At 45.9% G+C, this 19,865-nt stretch overlaps 1 protein-coding gene across 1 annotated transcript; it reads right to left on the bottom strand.

The window, feature by feature from the left end:
• Positions 1–4,286: 4,286 nt before the first annotated feature.
• On the bottom strand, positions 4,287–11,800 carry tssk6 (testis-specific serine kinase 6). Its single transcript, XM_063474279.1, has 2 exons — positions 11,549–11,800; positions 4,287–4,958 (listed from the first exon to the last, which is right to left on the bottom strand). Exons 1-2 carry the CDS (start codon positions 11,798–11,800, stop codon positions 4,287–4,289), a joined length of 924 nt encoding a protein of 307 aa, XP_063330349.1.
• Positions 11,801–19,865: the final 8,065 nt, after the last annotated feature.

Genomic DNA, 19,865 nt, shown 5'->3' with positions numbered 1-19,865 from the left:
AGAGCCTCGCATCAATTACGGCACTGAATATTTAATTTAAGCAGACTAATAACGTCGTAATTGCTTTGTGATTAGAAGGTTTGACAGTGTCAGTATAGTTGTCGAATTCCATCAAGAAATTGAGGAAATTGGGTTTTGTGTTAAGAACCTTACGTTTGTGAATATGAAAAAAGATAAATTATTTTTTTAAATGTCTTGATGCATGCTCAATAATCCAGGTAAGTAAATTCCCAAAAGTTGATTATGTTCATCTGGACGTTTTCAGTGGGAGAAACGTTCATCATCATCCAGGCGACTCCTTCAGTCTCAGCTTTCCTCCAAACACTGCAACTGGATTCTTCTTTCCACGTAAAGAAGAAGATCTGGCTTTGCAGTGGCACACATTCATAAATGAAAGTTCCTCATGAAAGTGCAATCTAACATTTTAGCTTTAATCTCTCTGCAGCTTTTTACTTCAGGTTTAATCTTTTGGCTTTTGTGCAGTTTTGAGGAGTGTTGCAAACTCTGTCTGGATTTCTCTGTGGACCTATCACAGCTCCACACTGCAACTTCCTGTTTGACATGGTTTTGGTGCTGTTACGTCCCCCCGTGAAAGCTAGGCGATGAGGGTGGGGGGGCAGTAACAGTTGGATCCGGGTGAAATGAAAAGAACGCCAGGCAGAGGTATTTAGCACAAAATAAATCTTTATTATAGTCAAATACCTCAATAATCGTTTAAATAGTAATAACAGAAAGAGACAGCACCGCTGCTTTAATGATAACTCAGACAGATCAACACAAGGAAAATGGTGACCACTTCAACAAAGAAAACAACTATAAGGCTTCAACAGAAAAAGACAGCAACGCTGCTATTAACAATAACCAGGCAGGCCAAACAAAGTAATGGAGGCCGCCGTCACCTAAGCAAAACCACTACACGGTTAAGAGCTACTCACAAAGAGCCACGCACGGTGGGGCTGGTCACACACACACAGCAGGCCTTTTCCACACCTAGGCTGGAAACACACACTGACCAGCACAGAGGAAAATCCACCAGAAACCTCTCCCACTGCTCCTACCACTCCACACTGTAGGCAGGAGAATCACACACATAACACGCAACGCGGAGACACCAGAGAAAGCCACTCTCCCACAGCCAGTCCATCCCCAGCTTATATAACCTCAGAGAGGTGATTGCTGACTGGGCCCAGGTGGTAAACGAGGCCAATGAGCAGCAGCTGTGTCCTGGGGGAGAGAGAAGAAGCGAGAGAGAGACAGAGGGGTGGAGCAAGAAAGGAGGAGGCGGAGAAACACACCACGCCCACACAAGGGCAGTATCAGGAGGCCCAGCTAGGGCCGTAACACCCCCTCCCATAAATACAAACCAGTGGTTTGTCACGGAATGTCCTACCCAACTTTTAAACATATCACTTACCATGCACCACAATAATGGTTAGGCATACCCTGCCAAATCTGCCAAGACCTTTTTGATGGGTCGAAAACACTGAATGGGGTTGGCTCAAGTCCCCCAAAATAGTGTCCCAAGCGACAGCCAGATGTTCTTTGAGCCATCACACATGGAGAACCCAGCGAATAGCTAGAAGGCCTTTCCGAAACACTGTTCAGGCGCTTCGTTGCTAGGTCATGGCGATGGGCATGCTGGTTAGCCAGAGGTGCAGGTTTGAATGTGTGTGTCGTACACAAGGTGTCACACTGCAGGTCATCTGGACCTGACAGATTGTCAACAGGTGGCCTCTCATACATGGGTGAACTCTGACATTGGCCAAATGGCACCACTGAGCAGTTATGCTCCAATTGTGGCCTAGGACTGGCAACTTTGTCTGTCTGCGAACCACGGTTCACTGTTTTGAAAGCAGATCGCTTTTGCTTTGATTTGGCCTTCAGACACCGAGCAATCAGGTGGCCAGGTTTGTGGCAGAAAAAACAGAGTTTTGTTTTGGCTCTTGCCACCATGCCTGTGTTAGCATTGTCAGCTGGCACAATCCTAGCCCTCGAGACTGACCGTTTCTGTTTGTAGGCCCCACAATTAGCTATTAAATGGCCAGACTTGAAACAGAAAAAACACTTACGGTCTGACCTGGGACGAGGCACAGGCACCTCCCCCCTTGTGCCTTGCTCACCACTAGCACCGCTAGCCCTCGCTCGTGTGTCGCGTCGCTCTTGCTTAATGATATTGGCTTCATGGACAAGTGCGAACTCGTCAGCCAGTGTAGCAGCCTGCTGCAAAGTGGAGACTTTCTGTTCATTCAGATACACTGCCATCCGCTCGGAGATGCAGTTTTTAAATTCCTCAATGAGAATTAACTCCCGTACCGAAACTACATCTGCAGCTTTATAGGCCGAACACCATCGGTCAAAGAGGACACTCTTTTCCCTTGCGAAATACAGGAAGGATTGACCCTGCACCTTTTTCAACCCCCGAAATCGCTGCCTATAAGCCTCGGGGACTAGTTCATAGGCTAACAGGATAGCACTTTTTAGTTTGTCGTAATCCAAACTGCACTCAGTGGACAACGAGGAACAAATCTCCTGTGCCTTGCCCACCAGCTTGCACTGCAGCAGGATGGCCCACGCATCCCGCGGCCAACGCAAGGCTGTCGCTATCCGCTCAAATGATTCAAAATAAACCTCCACCTCAGTGTCACGAAACACAGGGACCAGACGACTATTCCTTCCCACATCGAACGGTATCCCTGTCTGCGACAGCGGAGCCGCCACAGGGAGGGAGGAGGCCTGTTGGAGTTCCAGCTGCCGCAGCTTGACCTTAGTCTCCCCCTCCACCTTCATCAGCTCGACCTCCCTGGCCCTAGCCAGTTCCGCCTCCAAACGCCTAAGCTCTATTTCCCTTTTCAGCTGGAACTCTCTCTCGAGCTGCTCCTTTTCCAGCTGGAGACGAGCCAGACGGACTTTGAGCCTAGCATCCTGCTTAGAACCCTCTGATGACTGGGTGGAGAGTGGATCAAAACGGGGCAGCGTCATTGGCCCGCCCTTGGGCAGCCCCTGGCCCACAGGTGTAGACACTAGCGGTCCTACAACCCGGCTTGGAACATGAGGCGCAGCACTCGGTCCAGCCGGACCGGGTGTGCTCGGGGGTTCTTGCATTGCAACCACCCCCTTCTCCGACAGCCCAGACACCAGAGCGGCCTTCAGCTCCGCTTTGCATAGACCAGTGGAGACACTGATCCCATAATATGTTGCCACCTCCTGCAGATCCCTCTTCCTACAAACATCCAGCAGGGCAAGCGACGGCTTTGCCGTAAACCCAGAAACATCAAAAGTGGCCATGAAAACTCAAAACGGCCTGCAAAACACAAGCTAACCACTCAAGGGCCACACAACACCTTTACTACACAAACAAAAGAACAGGCAAAACAAAATGTGTTGTGTCAAGTCAACCATTAACTAAAATACTACCAACCCTCTCCCCAGTCCTGCCTACTCAGAATCTAGCCTCACCTAGCTTCTGGAGCGTACCAGGCTCGAGGCCACTTTAAAGGCAAATCATCAAGTGCCAAAGGCACCGAAAAGCCTACCCCCAACAGAGAATTAATCCCCACCCGGGTTTGCTCCGAAAATAACAAAGGAAAAACAAAAAATGAGTGTCCGAAGGAAGAGCAAACGCTCAGCTAGACACTCCCCGTAAAAGGTGCATTAGCTCAGGAGCTTCGGTGAAGACGAGATGTTAGCTTCTCTTTGCTTGTAGTTTAACTGAAGCTAGTTTAAGATAAATCTGATGCTCTGCTTCTCTGGATTCAAATGCAGGCTCCACTCTGCTTTATTGATGATGTCTTTCATTCCCTCAGAGTGAACAGATTAAGGTGGATGTTAGAGGAACTGCAGTTTTGGTATTTAATTTCAGCTCTGCTGGCGTAATGGTGATTACATCCATCTTCTATATACAGTCTGTGACTTATTTCAACTACCTTAACTGACAGGAAGTCCACCCTTCTGTTAGCAGGCATCAGTGCCTGTGTGTTAACCAGCCGAGATAGTCCTGATCAGCCAAAACACTAAAAGTAATACCGGCTAAATCCGTCTTTCATATAAATGTCTTTAATGTGTCCTATTTAATGTGATACTTGTGATACTAATGTGATCTTTATTGTGCTTTCGAACAATGAAAACTGTATGCAAATGTGTTCAGTACACGTGAAAAGAAAACTTTTAAGAGATAGAAGTATATATGTACAATAAATTAAAAAAAAACCAAAAGAAAAAGCTGGACCTGGTTAGAGAAGATTTATTTATTCAGTGTTTCACAGACTCCTGATGTTCATGTGAGGTTATCAGTCTGTGCGTGGAGCTGACGGTCCTTCCTCTGCATCCCAGCTGCTTCCTACAGGTGGCGTCGCTGCAGCAGATGTGGAGGCCCCGTCACACTCCTCCACCGGTTCCTTTGATACCCAGGCGCTCTCTAATATCTCGCTGACCTTCAGCCGCTGCTCCACGCTGGGGTGCAGAATTCTTCGGATCAGGTCTTTAGCCTCTGGTGAAACTGGAGGATCCTTCGGAAAGTTAAAGCGGCGTTTCTTCTGAAGCTGCACCTGCTTTTTTAAGTTGGAGCAGTTAAAGGGCGCCGAGCCGTACAGCATCATGTAGAGCACAACGCCCATGCTCCACACATCTGACACTTTGGGGTCGTAAGGAATACTCTGCAGAACCTCTGGGGCTGCGTACAACGACGTCCCGCAGAAGGTTTTGCTCAGCACGACCCGACCGTCCACATACGTCAGCGTCTTGCTTAAACCAAAGTCGCCCACTTTGAGGTTGTACTTTGCGTCCAGGAACAGGTTTTCACATTTCAGGTCTCTATGGGCCACGTTCCTGCTGTGAAGATACTCCACTGCCCTGCACAGCTGGGAGAAAAGCTTGTGGCTGAAGCGCTCTGATAAGGCCAGTTTGCTGTTGATGTAATTTAGGAGGTCTCCTTTGACACAGAGCTCCATCACCATGTAGACCTGCGACATGGAAGCATACAGAGAAATAAATCCAAAAATTCTCATCTAGCAACACAAGCGCTGACTATCAGGTGACCCAGCGCGCTCATTTGTGACCCTAATCGTATTATTTCAGCTCGCTATTGTGATATTCTTGATTAGGGTCTTAAAAAGATCAGAACAGAAGGACGTGGATACGTGCTTTTATTGAACAGCAAGACATCACACACTAACTTGTTGTTTTTCTTAGCGGTGCATAAAACGTACCCTTTTTGTTATACGTTGGTCAACCAAGAACTAGCCCTGTAACAGGCACTTCTGTATTTTACCACTGGGGGGCAACAATTCACTCTATTACATTCCTCCCCTTTTAGATTTGTAATTGAAATAAGCAACCCTTTAAAGAATGTATTTCACTGCCCCCCCCCAAAAGAAATATTCTGCGGCCCTTTCGAACAATGAACAAATATAGCCATTACTTGTATTATTAACTGCTCACTTCTAAAATAACTGGCAGTAAATAACTAAAACATAATTCTACATTTTCAAAGATTCAGTCTCTTTGGGGGAACTCTGCGTCTTTCTGGGTATCTGCGTTCCACAGATGGTCTTTGGGTGGTTTCTGGGGTGGATACTGGTGGTTCATCGGTTGTCTGTTTAGATGGTTCAGGAGGTGAGGGGTGTGATGTTAAAATCCCAGGTGGACTGGGTGGTGTCTCTGGAACAGCACCGTCCATAATCACTTCTGGTCGTCCCTCTGGAACCGGTGAAAACATAACTGGGGGTTTCTCCACAGTCTGTCTCCATGGTAACAGGTGGTCCACATGTATTGTGCGTGTTCTCTGTCCCTCTCGTATCAGGTAAGTAACACTTCCCATTTTCTTCAGAACTGTTCCATGAGTCCATTTTGTTTCCCCCCCCCTGAAGTTTCGGATACGCACAGCGTCTCCCTCCGAAAAAACACGAACAGGCTGGGTTCTGCAATCATGGTGTCGCTTCTGCTCAGACTGTTTCTGTTCAATGTGTCTGCTTAGTTCAGGTTTCAGCAGGCTGAAGCGAGTCCGGATCTGACGTTTCATGAACAACTCTGCTGGTGTACGACCCGTCACAGTGTGCGGTGTACTGCGATACATGATAAGGAAGTTTGCCAAACGATGACTGAGTGGCAACGTGGCCTTACCATCTGCTTCAAGCACATTCTTCATCAGGGATCGTTTCAGGATTTGTACTGACCTCTCTGCTGCCCCGTTTGATGCGGGATGATAGGCAGGAACAGCTGTGTGTCTGATCCCATTTAACTCCAAAAACTGATTGAATTCCTTTGACACAAGTTGAGGTCCATTGTCTGAAACAAGCTCTTCTGGAAGTCCATAAGAAGCAAATAACCCTCTCAAAACCTCAATGGTGTTGTGTGAGGTAATGGATGGCATAGGGAACACTTCCAACCATTTTGAATGACTGTCAATGACAACTAAAAAGTACTGCTTGCCTTTTTCAGCAAAATCAATGTGAATCCGTTGCCAAACTCTCTCAGGCCACTTCCACGGATGGAGTGGTGCAACGGGTGGTGACTTCTGCACAGCCTGACAGACTGGGCAGCTTTGAACCAGTTCTTGTATATCACCATCACAGCCTGGCCACCACAGGTAACTGCGGGCTAGTGCTTTCATACGACAGATACCTGGATGTTCATGATGCAGGTCTTCCAGCACTTTCTGTTGGTAAACTGGTGGAATGATGACCCGTTGTCCCCAAAGAACACATCCTTGTTCTGCTGACAGCTCGTGTCTGCGTGTAAAGTAAGGCTTAAGTGATTCGTCTTGCATATAACTCGGCCACCCATTCATGGTGTAGCTCCATACCTTGCTGAGGATTGGATCCTTCATGGTTGCTCTCTCAATGTCTTTAGCTACTATTGGTAGCTCTTCCACGTGTGAGAAATAGAAGATACTCCCTTCCTCTGCAGTGTTGTCTGGTGTATTCCGAGGTAAACGTGACAACGCATCTGCATTTGCATGTTCAGCTGATCTTCTATATTCAATGTCATAATTGTATGCCATTAGAATAAGAGCCCAGCGTTGCATTCTTAGTGCAGCGAGTGTTGGGACAGCTGACTTTGGCCCTAGTATAGCCAGCAGTGGCTTATGATCTGTTATGAGGGTGAATTTCCTTCCATACAGATATTTATGGAATTTCTTTACTCCAAAAATTATGGCAAGGGCCTCTTTTTCTATCTGGGCATACTTTCGCTCAGCTTCAGTTAATGTTCTTGATGCGAATGCCACAGGCCTTTCCCCTCCATTTTCCATGACATGAGAGATGACCGCGCCCACCCCGTAAGGTGACGCATCGCAGGCTAACTTCAATGGCAGATTTGTGCTGTAATGCACCAGCACTTTGTTCTGCAGCAGTAGAGTTTTTGCATCTTTGAATGCTTTTGCACATTCCATAGTCCAAATCCATTTAGCATCTTTTCTTAACAGGTTATGCAAGGGCTGAAGAATGGTGGATGGATTTTCCAAAAATCGACTGTAGTAATTTAGAAGACCAAGAAAGGACTTCAGTTCAGTGACGTTTGTTGGTTCTGGTGCATTTGCTATGGCTGCTACCTTTTCCTCTAAAGGATGCAGTCCATCCCCGTCAATACGATGTCCCAGGTACTCCACACTGCTCTGAAAAAAATGGCACTTGGAAAGCTTCACTCTGACACCATGCTTCTCCAGACGTGTGAGCACTTCCTCCAACCTCTTCAAATGCTCCTTTTCAGATGAAGCAGTGATGAGGATGTCATCCAAAAAGCAGGTCACATGCTCCATCCCCTGAAGGATTTGATCCATCACAGACTGGAAAAGAGCCGGAGCACTGGAAACACCATAACTGAGGCGATTGTACTTATAGAGACCTTTGTGTGTGTTGATGACCAGATACTTCTCTGATTCTTCATCTAACTGTAGCTGCTGATAGGCATGAGAAAGGTCAAGTTTACTGAAGGATGTTCCTCCAGCTAAAGTAGCAAACAAATCTTCCGTATTAGGCAGTGGATATCTTTCCTCTTCAACACACTGGTTGACACTGACTTTGTAGTCACCACATATCCTAATTGTTTTGTCTGCTTTTGGCACAGTAACAATGGGGGATGCCCACTCACTTTTCTCAACCTTTGAAATGACCTTCACCTTTTCCAGTCTGTCCAGCTCCTTTTCCACAGCTTCTTTTAGTGCATAAGGAACTGGGCGAGCTTTACAGAAAATTGGTGTAGTGTTTGGTTTAGTGTGGATTCTAGCTTTAAATCCCTTGATGCAGTCTTGGTCATCCGAAAACACTGCCTGATGGCGCTGAATCACTTCTAGTACTCCTGGCTTTGCTTCTTTCTGCACCAGTACCTTGTGTACTGTGAAAATCTGTTTCCAGTTCAGCTGCAGTTTCTTTAACCAGTTTCGTCCAATCAGAGCTGGTCTGTCTCCCTGAACAACGATCAGTGGTAGGGTGATGTTTTGAGTCCCATACTGTACTGGTAACATAATACATCCACGCACAGCAATGTGTTGGCCTGAGTAGGACTTGAGCTTTAGCCCACTGGCTGGTTTTATAGGGAAATGAGTGAGATGCATCTGATAATACTTGTCTGATACCACCGACACTGCTGATCCTGTATCCAGCAGCATGGTGGTGTTCTTGTTTCCAAGCGCAACATCCACTGTGTATCCCTTCTCACTGGAGGTGATGGAGTACATTGAATATACTCCAAAAAGTTCAGCTTCATCATTCCTACTTGAGCATTCATCCTCAGTTTCCAAATACTGAGTTTGCTGACTGAATTTTTTATTCCTGCAAGCACGTGCAATGTGTCCTATTTTTGCACAAACATGACACTTTTCACTCTTAAATTTGCACTCACGTGCCGAATGCTTTCCACCACAACGATAACATGGTTGCTTCACTCCTGTGTCTTTTTTAGGTCCCGTCCAGTTCTTTGGCTTGTTATTGCCCTCTTGCCTGTTCTGTCCTCTCCATCCTTTGTTGGAAAAATTGGGAGCATTTGACAAGGCATTTACGTGGTGAGGGTCCTGGCGTCCTGAGAACTCCATCGTATTTTTCGAAGCGAGTTCCATGGATATGGCAATCTCACATGCACGTGGAAATGTAAGATCTTTTTCTGATAGTAGCTTGCGCTGCACAGCATCAGAACGCAGCCCACTAACAAAACGATCCCTCAGGGCCTCATCCAAATATTGTCCAAAATCACATGTGGCTGACAACTGCCTCAGGGCGACAACATAGTCAGAAACTGCCTCCCCTTCTTTCTGGTTACGTTTCTGAAAACGAAAACGCTCAGCTATCACCACTGGAGTCGGCTTATAATGCGCACTTAACGCCGCAGTCAGCGCTGCATATCCCATGGTACTCGGTACCCTCGGAGACACAAGATTCTTTAGCAGCCTGTATGTATCTGCTCCGATCACAGAGAGAAACGTGCACACTTTCTTCTCATCGGAAACATCATTTGCCAACATCCATTGCTCCAAACGCTCCAAATATGACTCAAAATCTTCCTTCGATTCATTATACTCTTCAACACGACCCACATGCATCGCCATGTTAGCTCACCAAAGCTGTTCCGCTGCAGCCGTGAAGAAAAACGTCTTGTGTTTTTTCCCTTTACATGTGAACACAGCCCTTCTACAGCTTCTGGCACGCAGTGGAAATCTTTAGAATCCTCGTCGCCAGTTGTGATATTCTTGATTAGGGTCTTGAAAAGATCAGAACAGAAGGACGTGGATACGTGCTTTTATTGAACAGCAAGACATCACACACTAACTTGTTGTTTTTCTTAGCGGTGCATAAAACGTACCCTTTTTGTTATACGTTGGTCAACCAAGAACTAGCCCTGTAACAGGCACTTCTGTATTTTACCACTGGGGGGCAACAATTCACTCTATTACAGCTATCATCAGGTGCAAGCGTGCTCCGACGCTCCACAGACAGACGCCCTCATCAGGCCTCCATTATACCGACAATTCGTTATTAGATGGAGAGCGTGAAGGTCGGCATGGACGTCTGCGTGCCTGCTAGTCTTCTGAGACTTTACATTACAAAGCATCAACTCAAAGACGTATAAGAAGGATGAGTCTCCAGCTGTCTGTGTATCAGAGTATAGGTTCAATTCAATTCAATTCAATTTTATTTATATAGCGCCAAATCACAACAAAAGTCGCCTCAAGGCGCTTCATAGGTACAGAGAAAAAAACCAACAATCATATGACTAAAGCAGGCTGGGAGGGTATCAGGGCCATAATTTCCATTTATTGGGTGAGAAATCATATTTTACAACTTAAATAGATAACAAAAATGGCTTCCTAATGAATCACTTGTCCCAACTAATCAGCAAAGATCACAGTTAGTGACATTTTGCTCCTGACCCACTTCCACACTCGTGGTCGTAACATCAACACTAACCGAGGTAAGCTGATGAAACCCGTCCATCAGTAGTTGGTCTAAATGTTGATCGGTGTTGTTTGTGTTGGATTTCTAGAAATTACTTGTTATTAGACATGTAGCAGATGCATCGAGTGAGCTATACTCGTGTTACCATATTATAAACATAGAACAGTGGTGGCCAGCTTTAATTATCAAAAGTATGCGCAATCCAATAAGAATTAAAACTAATGCCTGAGATGATAAACCAAGCAGGAATCCCTGCAGTTCCTCTAACGTCCAGCAGAGGCAGCAGTGAGTCAGTCCCCATAGACTCCCATGTTAAAACTTTACAGCAGAAGTAAACATGTTTACAGCCTGATACACAAACTGTTCTGATCTCTGTAGATAACTTCACCTTCATAACAACTACAGGCAGAAGGTTTATATAACTCCCGTTTTAAAATTGTATTAAGACTTAAAGTCTGCCATTTTAGGGGCGTGGCCTCTTTGACAGACAGGTGGATGGCGAGGCAGGAGGCTGTAGCTGCTAGCTGTCCCTCTGGACCGTTTTTGTGCTATTGGAGGATTTTTAATGACATCATCTGACAATAATGTGGCTGCTGTGAAAATCCAGAATGTTATTTGAATGTTGCTGAACACTGATGAGCAGGTATCTGCGTGTGAAGATGCAAGCTAGCAAATCAAGAATCAGCAAATAACGGCAGTAAGAGAAGCTTTAGGTTAGCTACGGTTAATTATCTTAAAATAGTTTTGGATTAAAGACACGACTTGGATTGATTATATTTAAACTCCTGTGTCTTTTGCAGTAAATACCAACTAATAAGCAGTCAGACGTGTTGGATCCATGCAAAGCGTCTGTGAATGTGACTGTGAGCAGGCACTGGCAGGCTCTGTGAGGTTATCGTACTAACAGACTGTCCAGGAAGTCTGCGCTCCAGTCTGAGTGAAATTTGAGGATTTTATTTGGATCTTACTGAGCTCTAATTAGCTGAACACTCAGCACTCCCCCCACTCGTCCAAATCTGGTCATTTCTTGCTCCAAAACCCAAGAAGTTAAGTGTTTACTGACCAGAGGAGTCGCCCCCTGCTGGTCACTAGAATAAACCACGACCTTTACTTGTTTGTGCTGTCTTTGTAACAGCAGAGCTCAGCAGAGAGCACGAATGTCTTACCGTTCCTTTGGGCGACTCAAAGATCTCGTGAGTCTTAACGATGTTGGGATGATCCAAAGTTTCCAGGACGCCTTTTTCATGAGGCAGGAACTTTTCGATGTAAACAGTGGTACATTTACTTATGTCAGTAACTTTTATGGCGACCATTTTCTTCATCTGGGTTGAGTATGCTTTCACAACTTCACCGAACATGCCTTGTCCCAGTCTGCCCTTATACTGGTAACCACGACTCTCCATGAAGCGTTTGTCCATGGTGGTCGTGCTGATGGCTGCAGAGTTAGCTGTTACTCTATGATGCTGGTTTAGTTTTCAGTGAACTGCCTTTATGACATCATTTTCTAGAACACCTGATTCTTAGAACCTTCCAGTCACATGACAGAGGAACCAAGAGAAGAAATAACAAACTTAATTATAACAGGTTGTGTTTGAGTATCGGAGGGTCTGTTTGACCTTGGGGTGAATTAGATGTGATGCCCACTGATGGGAAGACTTTTTTTTTATAGCTCAAACTAAACCAACCGTCTGATGAGCAGCAGCTGCCCGTTACTTAGACTCTTAATCCTATGGAAGCAGTCGGCGTGGACGGCAGAGACTCGTGTGAAAACTTTATCGTTCATGTCACTGTATTTATAGAGCTATGATATAACAGCTGTTTCACTGTTAACAATGAAAAACTAAACTCTACATATCATTCTGTTATAATATATGTTCATGTAGATGATCAGATTATGGTAATTGTAAAGCTGCAGGTAGCTACACACCAGCTATTTACTAGTTAGGAAACAGTTTTAATTATTATTTTGCTGTTTTGTTAAGAGTTATTTATTGTTAACTGATGGTTAATAAGCATTTACCATTTGTTCAGACACATCTGTGCTGCTGGATCAGTTCATGAGTTACGTGCATCGAAAACATGACGAATATTTGTTTATGATTGCAGAAAATCGACCTGCTGTTTTGTTTGATGTGTGATTAACGACGTTTCTTTATTGTTATCTGCCGTATTTATTGTACCTCCTGCTGCCTTGATGGCCAGTTCTCCCCTTAAAAAGAGATTTTAATCTCAGAGAGACGTTTGTCTGGATAAAAAAACTACATTAATAATAAAGAACAATAAAGTCTTCAGTTACAGCTCACCCAGCGTTTCACTTGGCTGTCCGTCTCTACTGTACTTTATGTTTTGTCCTTGTCTCTCACTGGCCCTCCCTGATCTTGGTTCCATTGGAGGTTTCTTCCTGTTAAAGGGAGTTTTTCCTCTCCACTGTCACCAAGTGCTGCTCATAGGGGGTTGTTTGATTGTTGGGGTGTCCTCTCTAACACTGAGGTAACTGTCGTTCTGTAATTGTGCCGTTTAAATAAAGCTGAATTGAATCACCATGCGTGGTGCGTGTGCACGTCGTTCTCTCATGTGTTGTGATGAGATATGAGCATTTTTGAAGATTTTGTATCTGACTGGTGGATATTTGTGAAGGCTGATGGGCATGTGGCACATCTGCAGCTTTCGTTAGGCCACGTTTGGCTTCGACTCGCAGTGCTAACTCAGTCTGGTAAACTCGCCCACGGGGCCAGATGTCAGGTATGCTGGAACTTCAAGGCCACATCTGGCTCATAGAAGTCTTGCCAGGACTGTAGCTGAGTACTCAAAATAACCCCAATTTTTCTCACCTTCAACAAGAGTAAATAAAGATGAAATCCAGTTTTTTAGTCAGGCTCAGGCTTCAACCTCATTAGCTCCTGTGTTATGTTTGATTCGTCTTTCAAACTGAATTTGTAGATAAAATCTAGCATCACAGCCAGCTTCTGCTGACTCAGACTTTTTTAAACACTTTAGCAGCAAAGACACAATTATTGTGACTGGAAACACAAACATATTTGACCTGCTGGCTTCTTTGCATAGGCTACCTGTGATTCATTGCATGGGGTTGCTGCTGATCACTGACGACGCTGCTCTCTTTGCTCTGACTGACTGTTACAGCTTTCACAGCTGCAGACTCTGGAGATCCTCGCTCTCTGGATCAGGACTTCTGCCTCACCAACAGTCTTCAAATCTCCACTAAAAACTCGCCTCAGCTGCAGGGTGAGAAAAAGTATGGATCCTGTTTTGATTTATGCGCCCTTTTTGCTTCTAATTCCTTCTTCCAAACTGATTTGGGATAACTTTGTTTTTTCTCCCTGACTGTAAACTACTGTGCAGTAACTGTCAGCCTGAAGCTCAGCCGGAGGCATCAGAGGGAAGCTGGGAAGTCTGTGCAGACATTTTTATTTCATTTGATCATATTGGTACTTTAATTTTCTGAGGTCCGTGAGTCACTGTTACAGTAAATCCTGTGTTTCACAGAGTTTTCCAGCAGATGGCGACAAGAAGCAAGCAGCTGCTTCAGAAGGAAGAGCTGAGGTTTCATTTGTGTAACATGTTTTGTGTGGAAACAGTTAAAAATAATAAATGTGTGCATCGTGTATTTGCATGGAAGCGATGACAGATGCTGAAGCCCGGCGGGGTCGATTGCGTCTCTGTGTCCGCTCTGATTGCAGTCTGACCTGCAGGTGGCAGCAAAGGCAAAGACAAGCGACGGACCCGGCTGTCCTGCTTTGCATCACATGGTTCTCATCTGTCTCCTGCAGATATTTGTGGACTGCTGAGCCGATGTCATGTAGCGCTGTTTCCCCATCAGGAAGCCATTAGGCCGCAGTGGTTACCTGCCTTCTCCCCCTCTCTGCAGCTATTTTTCTCCAAGCACACTCACTTACTCCTTACTTGCTCTGCACACGCCCCCACTGCCAACACCTTGACAACAGGTGGTGGTACGAAAAGCCTTTCCAAGGTGCTGTCACGTTGTTAGGTTAGGCTTTTTAAACTAATAGCATTAGGCGGCCGGGGTCACAGCTTTTTACAGAGTCCTTGAAGTTGTGTTTAATTCAGAAATGTTGCGAAACTTTCCGCTTTCTCTCTGCTGCTCGTCGGTGCACAAACACCCGGATAAATCTGGCTTCTATGGCTGCCAGTAGCGCACTGTCAACTCCCATGATCCTAAATAGCCACAGTCATAACAATGCCTGCGACCGGCCACAGCACTTCACAGCCACGAAGCCCCCCCGGCACGCTCAATTTATCATACATTTTGCACTTTCACACTGTTCACAGAAAGACCTTCATGTGGCATTAATGTTAGTTTGTGAAGAAGCCCTCTGACACCCCGCCTGATGCACCTTCCACGGCTCACAACCTGAAGGGAGAGGCGTGAGCCGAAGACCCCGCCGCACAAATGTGGGCAATTTGGTTTGCGGCTGACACCCGGCGCTCTAAATAAATGATCTAAATGCTCGCCAGAGATTGTTTTGCCACTGCCGCCCCTCAGCAACGACACGAGGGGCGGGAGAGGGGGCCGACGCACCCCCGTGGCCCCGCAAAGGCCGGCCAGGATGAATATGTGGAAATGAGGCAGACATCCAGTAAATAATAGTTGCCATTGTGCCCCTCAGCGAGCAGGGGGGCTGGGGATGGGCTGGAGGGGAGGCGAGGAGGCAAGGGGGTGCGAGGGTGGTGGTGGGGGCTCTGCATGATATGCCAGGCCCTGACATGGCACCCAGACCCAGAGCTGTCACCCCTGCGGAAACATCACCCTCGCCTCCACAATTTGTGCACTTAACACTTCAGTTGGCACATGACAGGTGCTTATTTCCCCGCACTGGCTTTCCCCCTCGCAGTGATGCCTCTGAGCCCAGGGCACGCTCAGCATCTGGTACGGGTGTCTGTCCGCCGAGCTGCTCGCTGGAAGTGTGCGACTACACCAGCGATACTTTTCACATCCGCTCACATCGCATTCGCAGCCCACTGAGCATGGCTTCAGAGTGTGTGTGTGCGTGTGTGTGTGTGTGTGTGTGTGTGTGTGTGAGCGACAGAAGAGTCGTGTGTCTACAAAGAGGCTCAACGTGGTGCATCAGCTCTCTGGTGGCCCAATGAACATCGTACAAGACACCTCTCGCATAAAAGGGACATGAGTTAGGATAAATACGTGTGTGTGTGTGTGTGTGTGTGTGTGTGTGTGTGTGTGTGTGTGTGTGTGTGTGTGAGAAAGACACACAACCCCCCTCAGATAATGTGTTAGTTTTGCAGTTAGTCTAACAAGCTTTCTCTTTCATCAGCACATTTTAATATTTGAATATATGGCATCAAAATCAGGATTCATGTGGAATGAAAGTCACAATATGTGGAATAATCATCAAAATCTATGAAGTTAAACTCCACCACATGTCATCATTCGGCATAACATGGAATCAAACTGGAATAAAAAAAATGCATCGAGTGAAGGAAAACAGACTTGAGTACAAGCAGTAAGCTGATCCAGCTGGTGGGAGGGAAAAACAGGAAGTGTGTTTGCACTGTGAAGGCAAACTGGCTGACTGAACGCAGGTGAGACAGCACAGGTGAGGTAGGAAGCAGAGCAACAGAGACACACCAAAATAAAACAGGAAGTGATAAAAACTGCAAACAGACTGTTTTACTAGTAATGTCCTAAAGGTTGTTATACAGTGTTATTAATAATTTCTCATTACTCGTCCTCTGACTCGGCCACGCTCTGAACAGCTGAATGAATGAACTTCAGTCATTGTTTGCAAACCAAGAAACTTTTGTGTGAAAGACTGCTAATGTAAAACCGTCTTCTTGTATTTATTTATATCTATTATATCAGCGCATTAAAAATAAATATAATAAATAGATTTATTACATGTGCCATTAAAATGACACAGGTCGAAGATGACATCAGGGATCGAGTGGAATGAAATAGCAACACTATCCTATCCACTAACATAAAGATGCCTTTATTATGTTTTAATAATGTTATTTATCCTTGAGGATGTTGGGCTGTATTTTGTAACCGCAGACGCCACCGCGCGGCGATGGGCCGTGGTGTTACGAGTGAACTTGGCGCTGCGTAATCGTCCTGCTTGGTTCTTAGAATGACCACAATTTACAAAATGAATCTAACATTTTATTCAATATGACATGAAATCAGTGACTGCGCCCACAGACTTCTATGTGAAAGGCCCTTTGCAGCTATCGCCCCCTGGTGGTTGGTCATTAAACGTGCATGTTTCGGGTGCTTTTGCGATGGCTTCACTTTCTGACCCGTCTTTTACTGTCTGTGACCAGAAACCTGTGAGTGAAAGTTAACCCCAGCCGTCAAAACCTTTCAACGCTAAAGAGACGACCACTTTTTTTGCATTCCAACTCTGACATCAAACTCGCCCTGCTGCAGTTTTCTTACCTGCAGAATGATCCAGAATCTACAGCTGGAGGAGGTTGGGGTGGATGGATGGGTTTCTAACACCACAGACAAGCTGCTGTTTGTTTCCTGCGTACATGCTCTTATGCGTGCTTTTCCCGTCCGTGTGATGATAACGTGTGGGTGAGTGCTTCCATGTTTTCACACGTTCACCTTCCACAGGAGATTTTTCTGTGACTGACTCAGCCGAGAAAGGAAGCAGCGGGGTCTGCGTTCACCTCCCTGTCGGCTACTGAATTTAACCCACGTGATGTGATGGATCCATACAAGGAAAGATTGTGTAAAAGAAGTTATTGATCAGAGCTCTGAGGTCACCGATTAGTCCTGAATCACACGCTCATTTGAATCTGCATCATCGAAAGGCCACTTGTGCTGGAGTTAAACTAGTTTAAGTAAATATTGTGTGGCTGGTATTGCCAAAGTATGTGAGAATACGCCTTCCTTGAAATGGCTGTAAGCTGTTTGGCCTTGAAAGTACCCACGCTCCCCCGTGCTATAAATAATTGAATGTCCTGTTGAGACCGGCTCTTACCTTGGCGCCCTAAATGACTTTCCCGGATACTGTAATCACACTTGTCATGCTAAAGTCCTTTCCTTCTTGAAGTCAAAGTCACGGTTTTCATCCTTCACTCCTAAATCCCATGGCTGCGGTTGACAATTCAAAAACAGGAGTGGGACTACTCCACTTTCTGTCCTTGTCAATCACGAGGAGTCTGACTCCTTTCCTGCAGGCCACAGTCAAGACTGCAGGGAACGATTGTCAGGTGGCATTACTGTCCCACGAACGCGGCTAAAAGCCGGCTTTTTTACATTACAAAAAAATGTGGATGCATTATTTAACACAGAGATCAGGCGCAATTTCTACGAAGATCCTGAGTTCTAAAACGGACGCTTGCAGCCAAGACTCCTGGGTGATGGCGAGGCGGCTGTGTGACAGGACTGCTTCAGCTTCTCTCCTCCACAAGCACGCGCACGCACACGTGCACACACACACACTCGCACACACACACTTAAGGAACGCTTTGAATATGCTGCTAACCTTAACTGTGACTGCGTCGTAGATGTAACTCTTTAGAATAGTGTCTTTGTCTGGGAACTATTTTCCGTAGCGTAATAATAAACTTCCAGTGAATGTCAGGGACGCTGCCGTGCAACACTGACAGTTTATGAATTCAAAGGCAAAGCTAATTCACTCACAGCCATTAATGTTAATATGCACCATTTTCAAAGCACTTCAGGTGAAAACAAAGGAAACGGAGCCGAGCTCGTCTTCTGTATGAAAGCAGTGCACCCATGCATTCTGCACTGACAGCAGCGTACTCACATATACTCGTTTTTAAAAAATAAGTCATAGAAAAATTGATGATTTCGCATCAGACTTATTACATAAAAAGAAGCCTGCAGCTTTACGTCGTTCATGCAGCTTTTACTTATTTTTACTTAATGAATATTATGTGACTTCTGCGATATTTGATTAAACATGCCACAGGGTCGTCACTTCATGAGGACCGTGGCGATTTTGGAGCCAGAGGTGACCGTCTTTGGTTACCAGACTGCGTCCACAGACTCTGTGGGAGCAGACCGAGATACCTGCTGCTTCACTGTTGGCCGGCTGTCTCGTTCTCATTTCTTTGCTGAAATCCTTCTGCATTCAAAAATATGTCCTGGAGAAGAAAATCTCTTCTGTGTTGGACAACAAGTGCAACGGGACGGCGCTGCAGAGTGAAGCAGTGAAGAAAAGACCAAAATGATCTCACACACACACACACACACACACACACACACACACACACACACACACACACACACACACACACAGAGTGAACAAGTGTGTCCTGGCATTAATAAACCATGGTGGACACACGTTTGGTGCTGCAGATTTCCAGCTCCTCTGTGCCGCAGAGAGGCCGGTCCTGACAGGTACGGAGGAGAGGCCAGCTGTAAGCAATAGCCAGGTGGTCCCAGTCCCAGCCCCCACCCCTCACCATTGCCACATCAGCCCACCGCTGCCCTGATTGGCGTTAATTGGCAGGTAGTGGAGGAGGGGGGGTCAAAGGGGAACAGAGGATGGGGGGAGGAAGAGGAGCTGTACGAGCTGTGGAGGCTAAACAGAGAAAAACTCACCTGTCAAACCTGCGATAACGTTTCTGTTTCACAATCAGTGCAAAAGGTTCACCTGAAATCAGCCTCACAGTTAGTCTGACTCACCTCAGCAGGAAAGTCAGAAGAAGCTTTCATCTTTGTGAACCTAGTGACTCAGGTTAGACCCAGAGCCTCCTCTGCATCGTGCTCAAGCTACACTCCAAACAGACAACGAAGAAGAAAAAACAGATGTTAGATGTGATATAAAAGCACACGACAAATATGACAAATTAACTGCCTGTATGTTAAGAACAATGCACAGCCATTACAATTCCTGACAATTCCATCTAAATAAAAGTTATATTCTACGGTACTAAAAAGATGAATCATGCATTTCCATTTATTGTCGTCCGCTTATCTGGGACGGCAGACAAGCCCAGACTTTCCTAAGCTTGGCCACGCCCTCCTGAGGAGTTCCCACGCCGACCAAGAGACTCTCAGCGTGTTCTTTGTTAGTTTCCGTCCGCTCTGTTAAAGACTTTGGGAGTGATAGAAGTGTCCCATTGGTGCCTTAACCCAGGCCTCGAGGGCCGGAGTCCTGCAGGTTTTAGATGTGTCCTTGGTCCAACACAGCTGATTTAAATGGCTAAATTAACTCCTCAAGACTTCTTGAAGTTCTCCAGAGGCCTCGTAATGAACTAATCATTAGATCAAGGTGTGTTGACCCAGGGTGAGATCTAAAACCTGCAGGACACCGGCCCCTGAGGCCTGGAGCCCCCCACCCCGCCACCATGTGGAGCAGCCTCGTGTCACAGCAAAATATGAAATAGTCACGAACACGTGGACCAGGAAGTCTCTGTTTGTGTCGAGAGCCGTCTGCATTTTTCATATAAATAAAAACTCCAAGCCCCTCCCTGAGCTCTGCCAGCGGTTTCTTCCTGTGAAAAGGG

Source organism: Pelmatolapia mariae, linkage group LG1, assembly GCF_036321145.2.
Source record: "Pelmatolapia mariae isolate MD_Pm_ZW linkage group LG1, Pm_UMD_F_2, whole genome shotgun sequence".
Lineage (NCBI taxonomy): Eukaryota > Metazoa > Chordata > Actinopteri > Cichliformes > Cichlidae > Pelmatolapia > Pelmatolapia mariae.
Note: the sequence above shows the minus strand (reverse complement) of the source record. Positions and strands in the feature narration are given on the sequence as shown.

Coding starts and splice junctions, on each gene's coding strand:
- tssk6 (XM_063474279.1), bottom strand. CDS start 11,800: ATGGACAAACGCTTCATGGAGAGTCGTGGTTACCAGTATAAGGGCAGA. Junction 4,959..11,548: donor TTGAGTCGCCCAAAGGAACG/GTAAGACATTCG, acceptor TCCATGTCGCAG/GTCTACATGGTGATGGAGCT.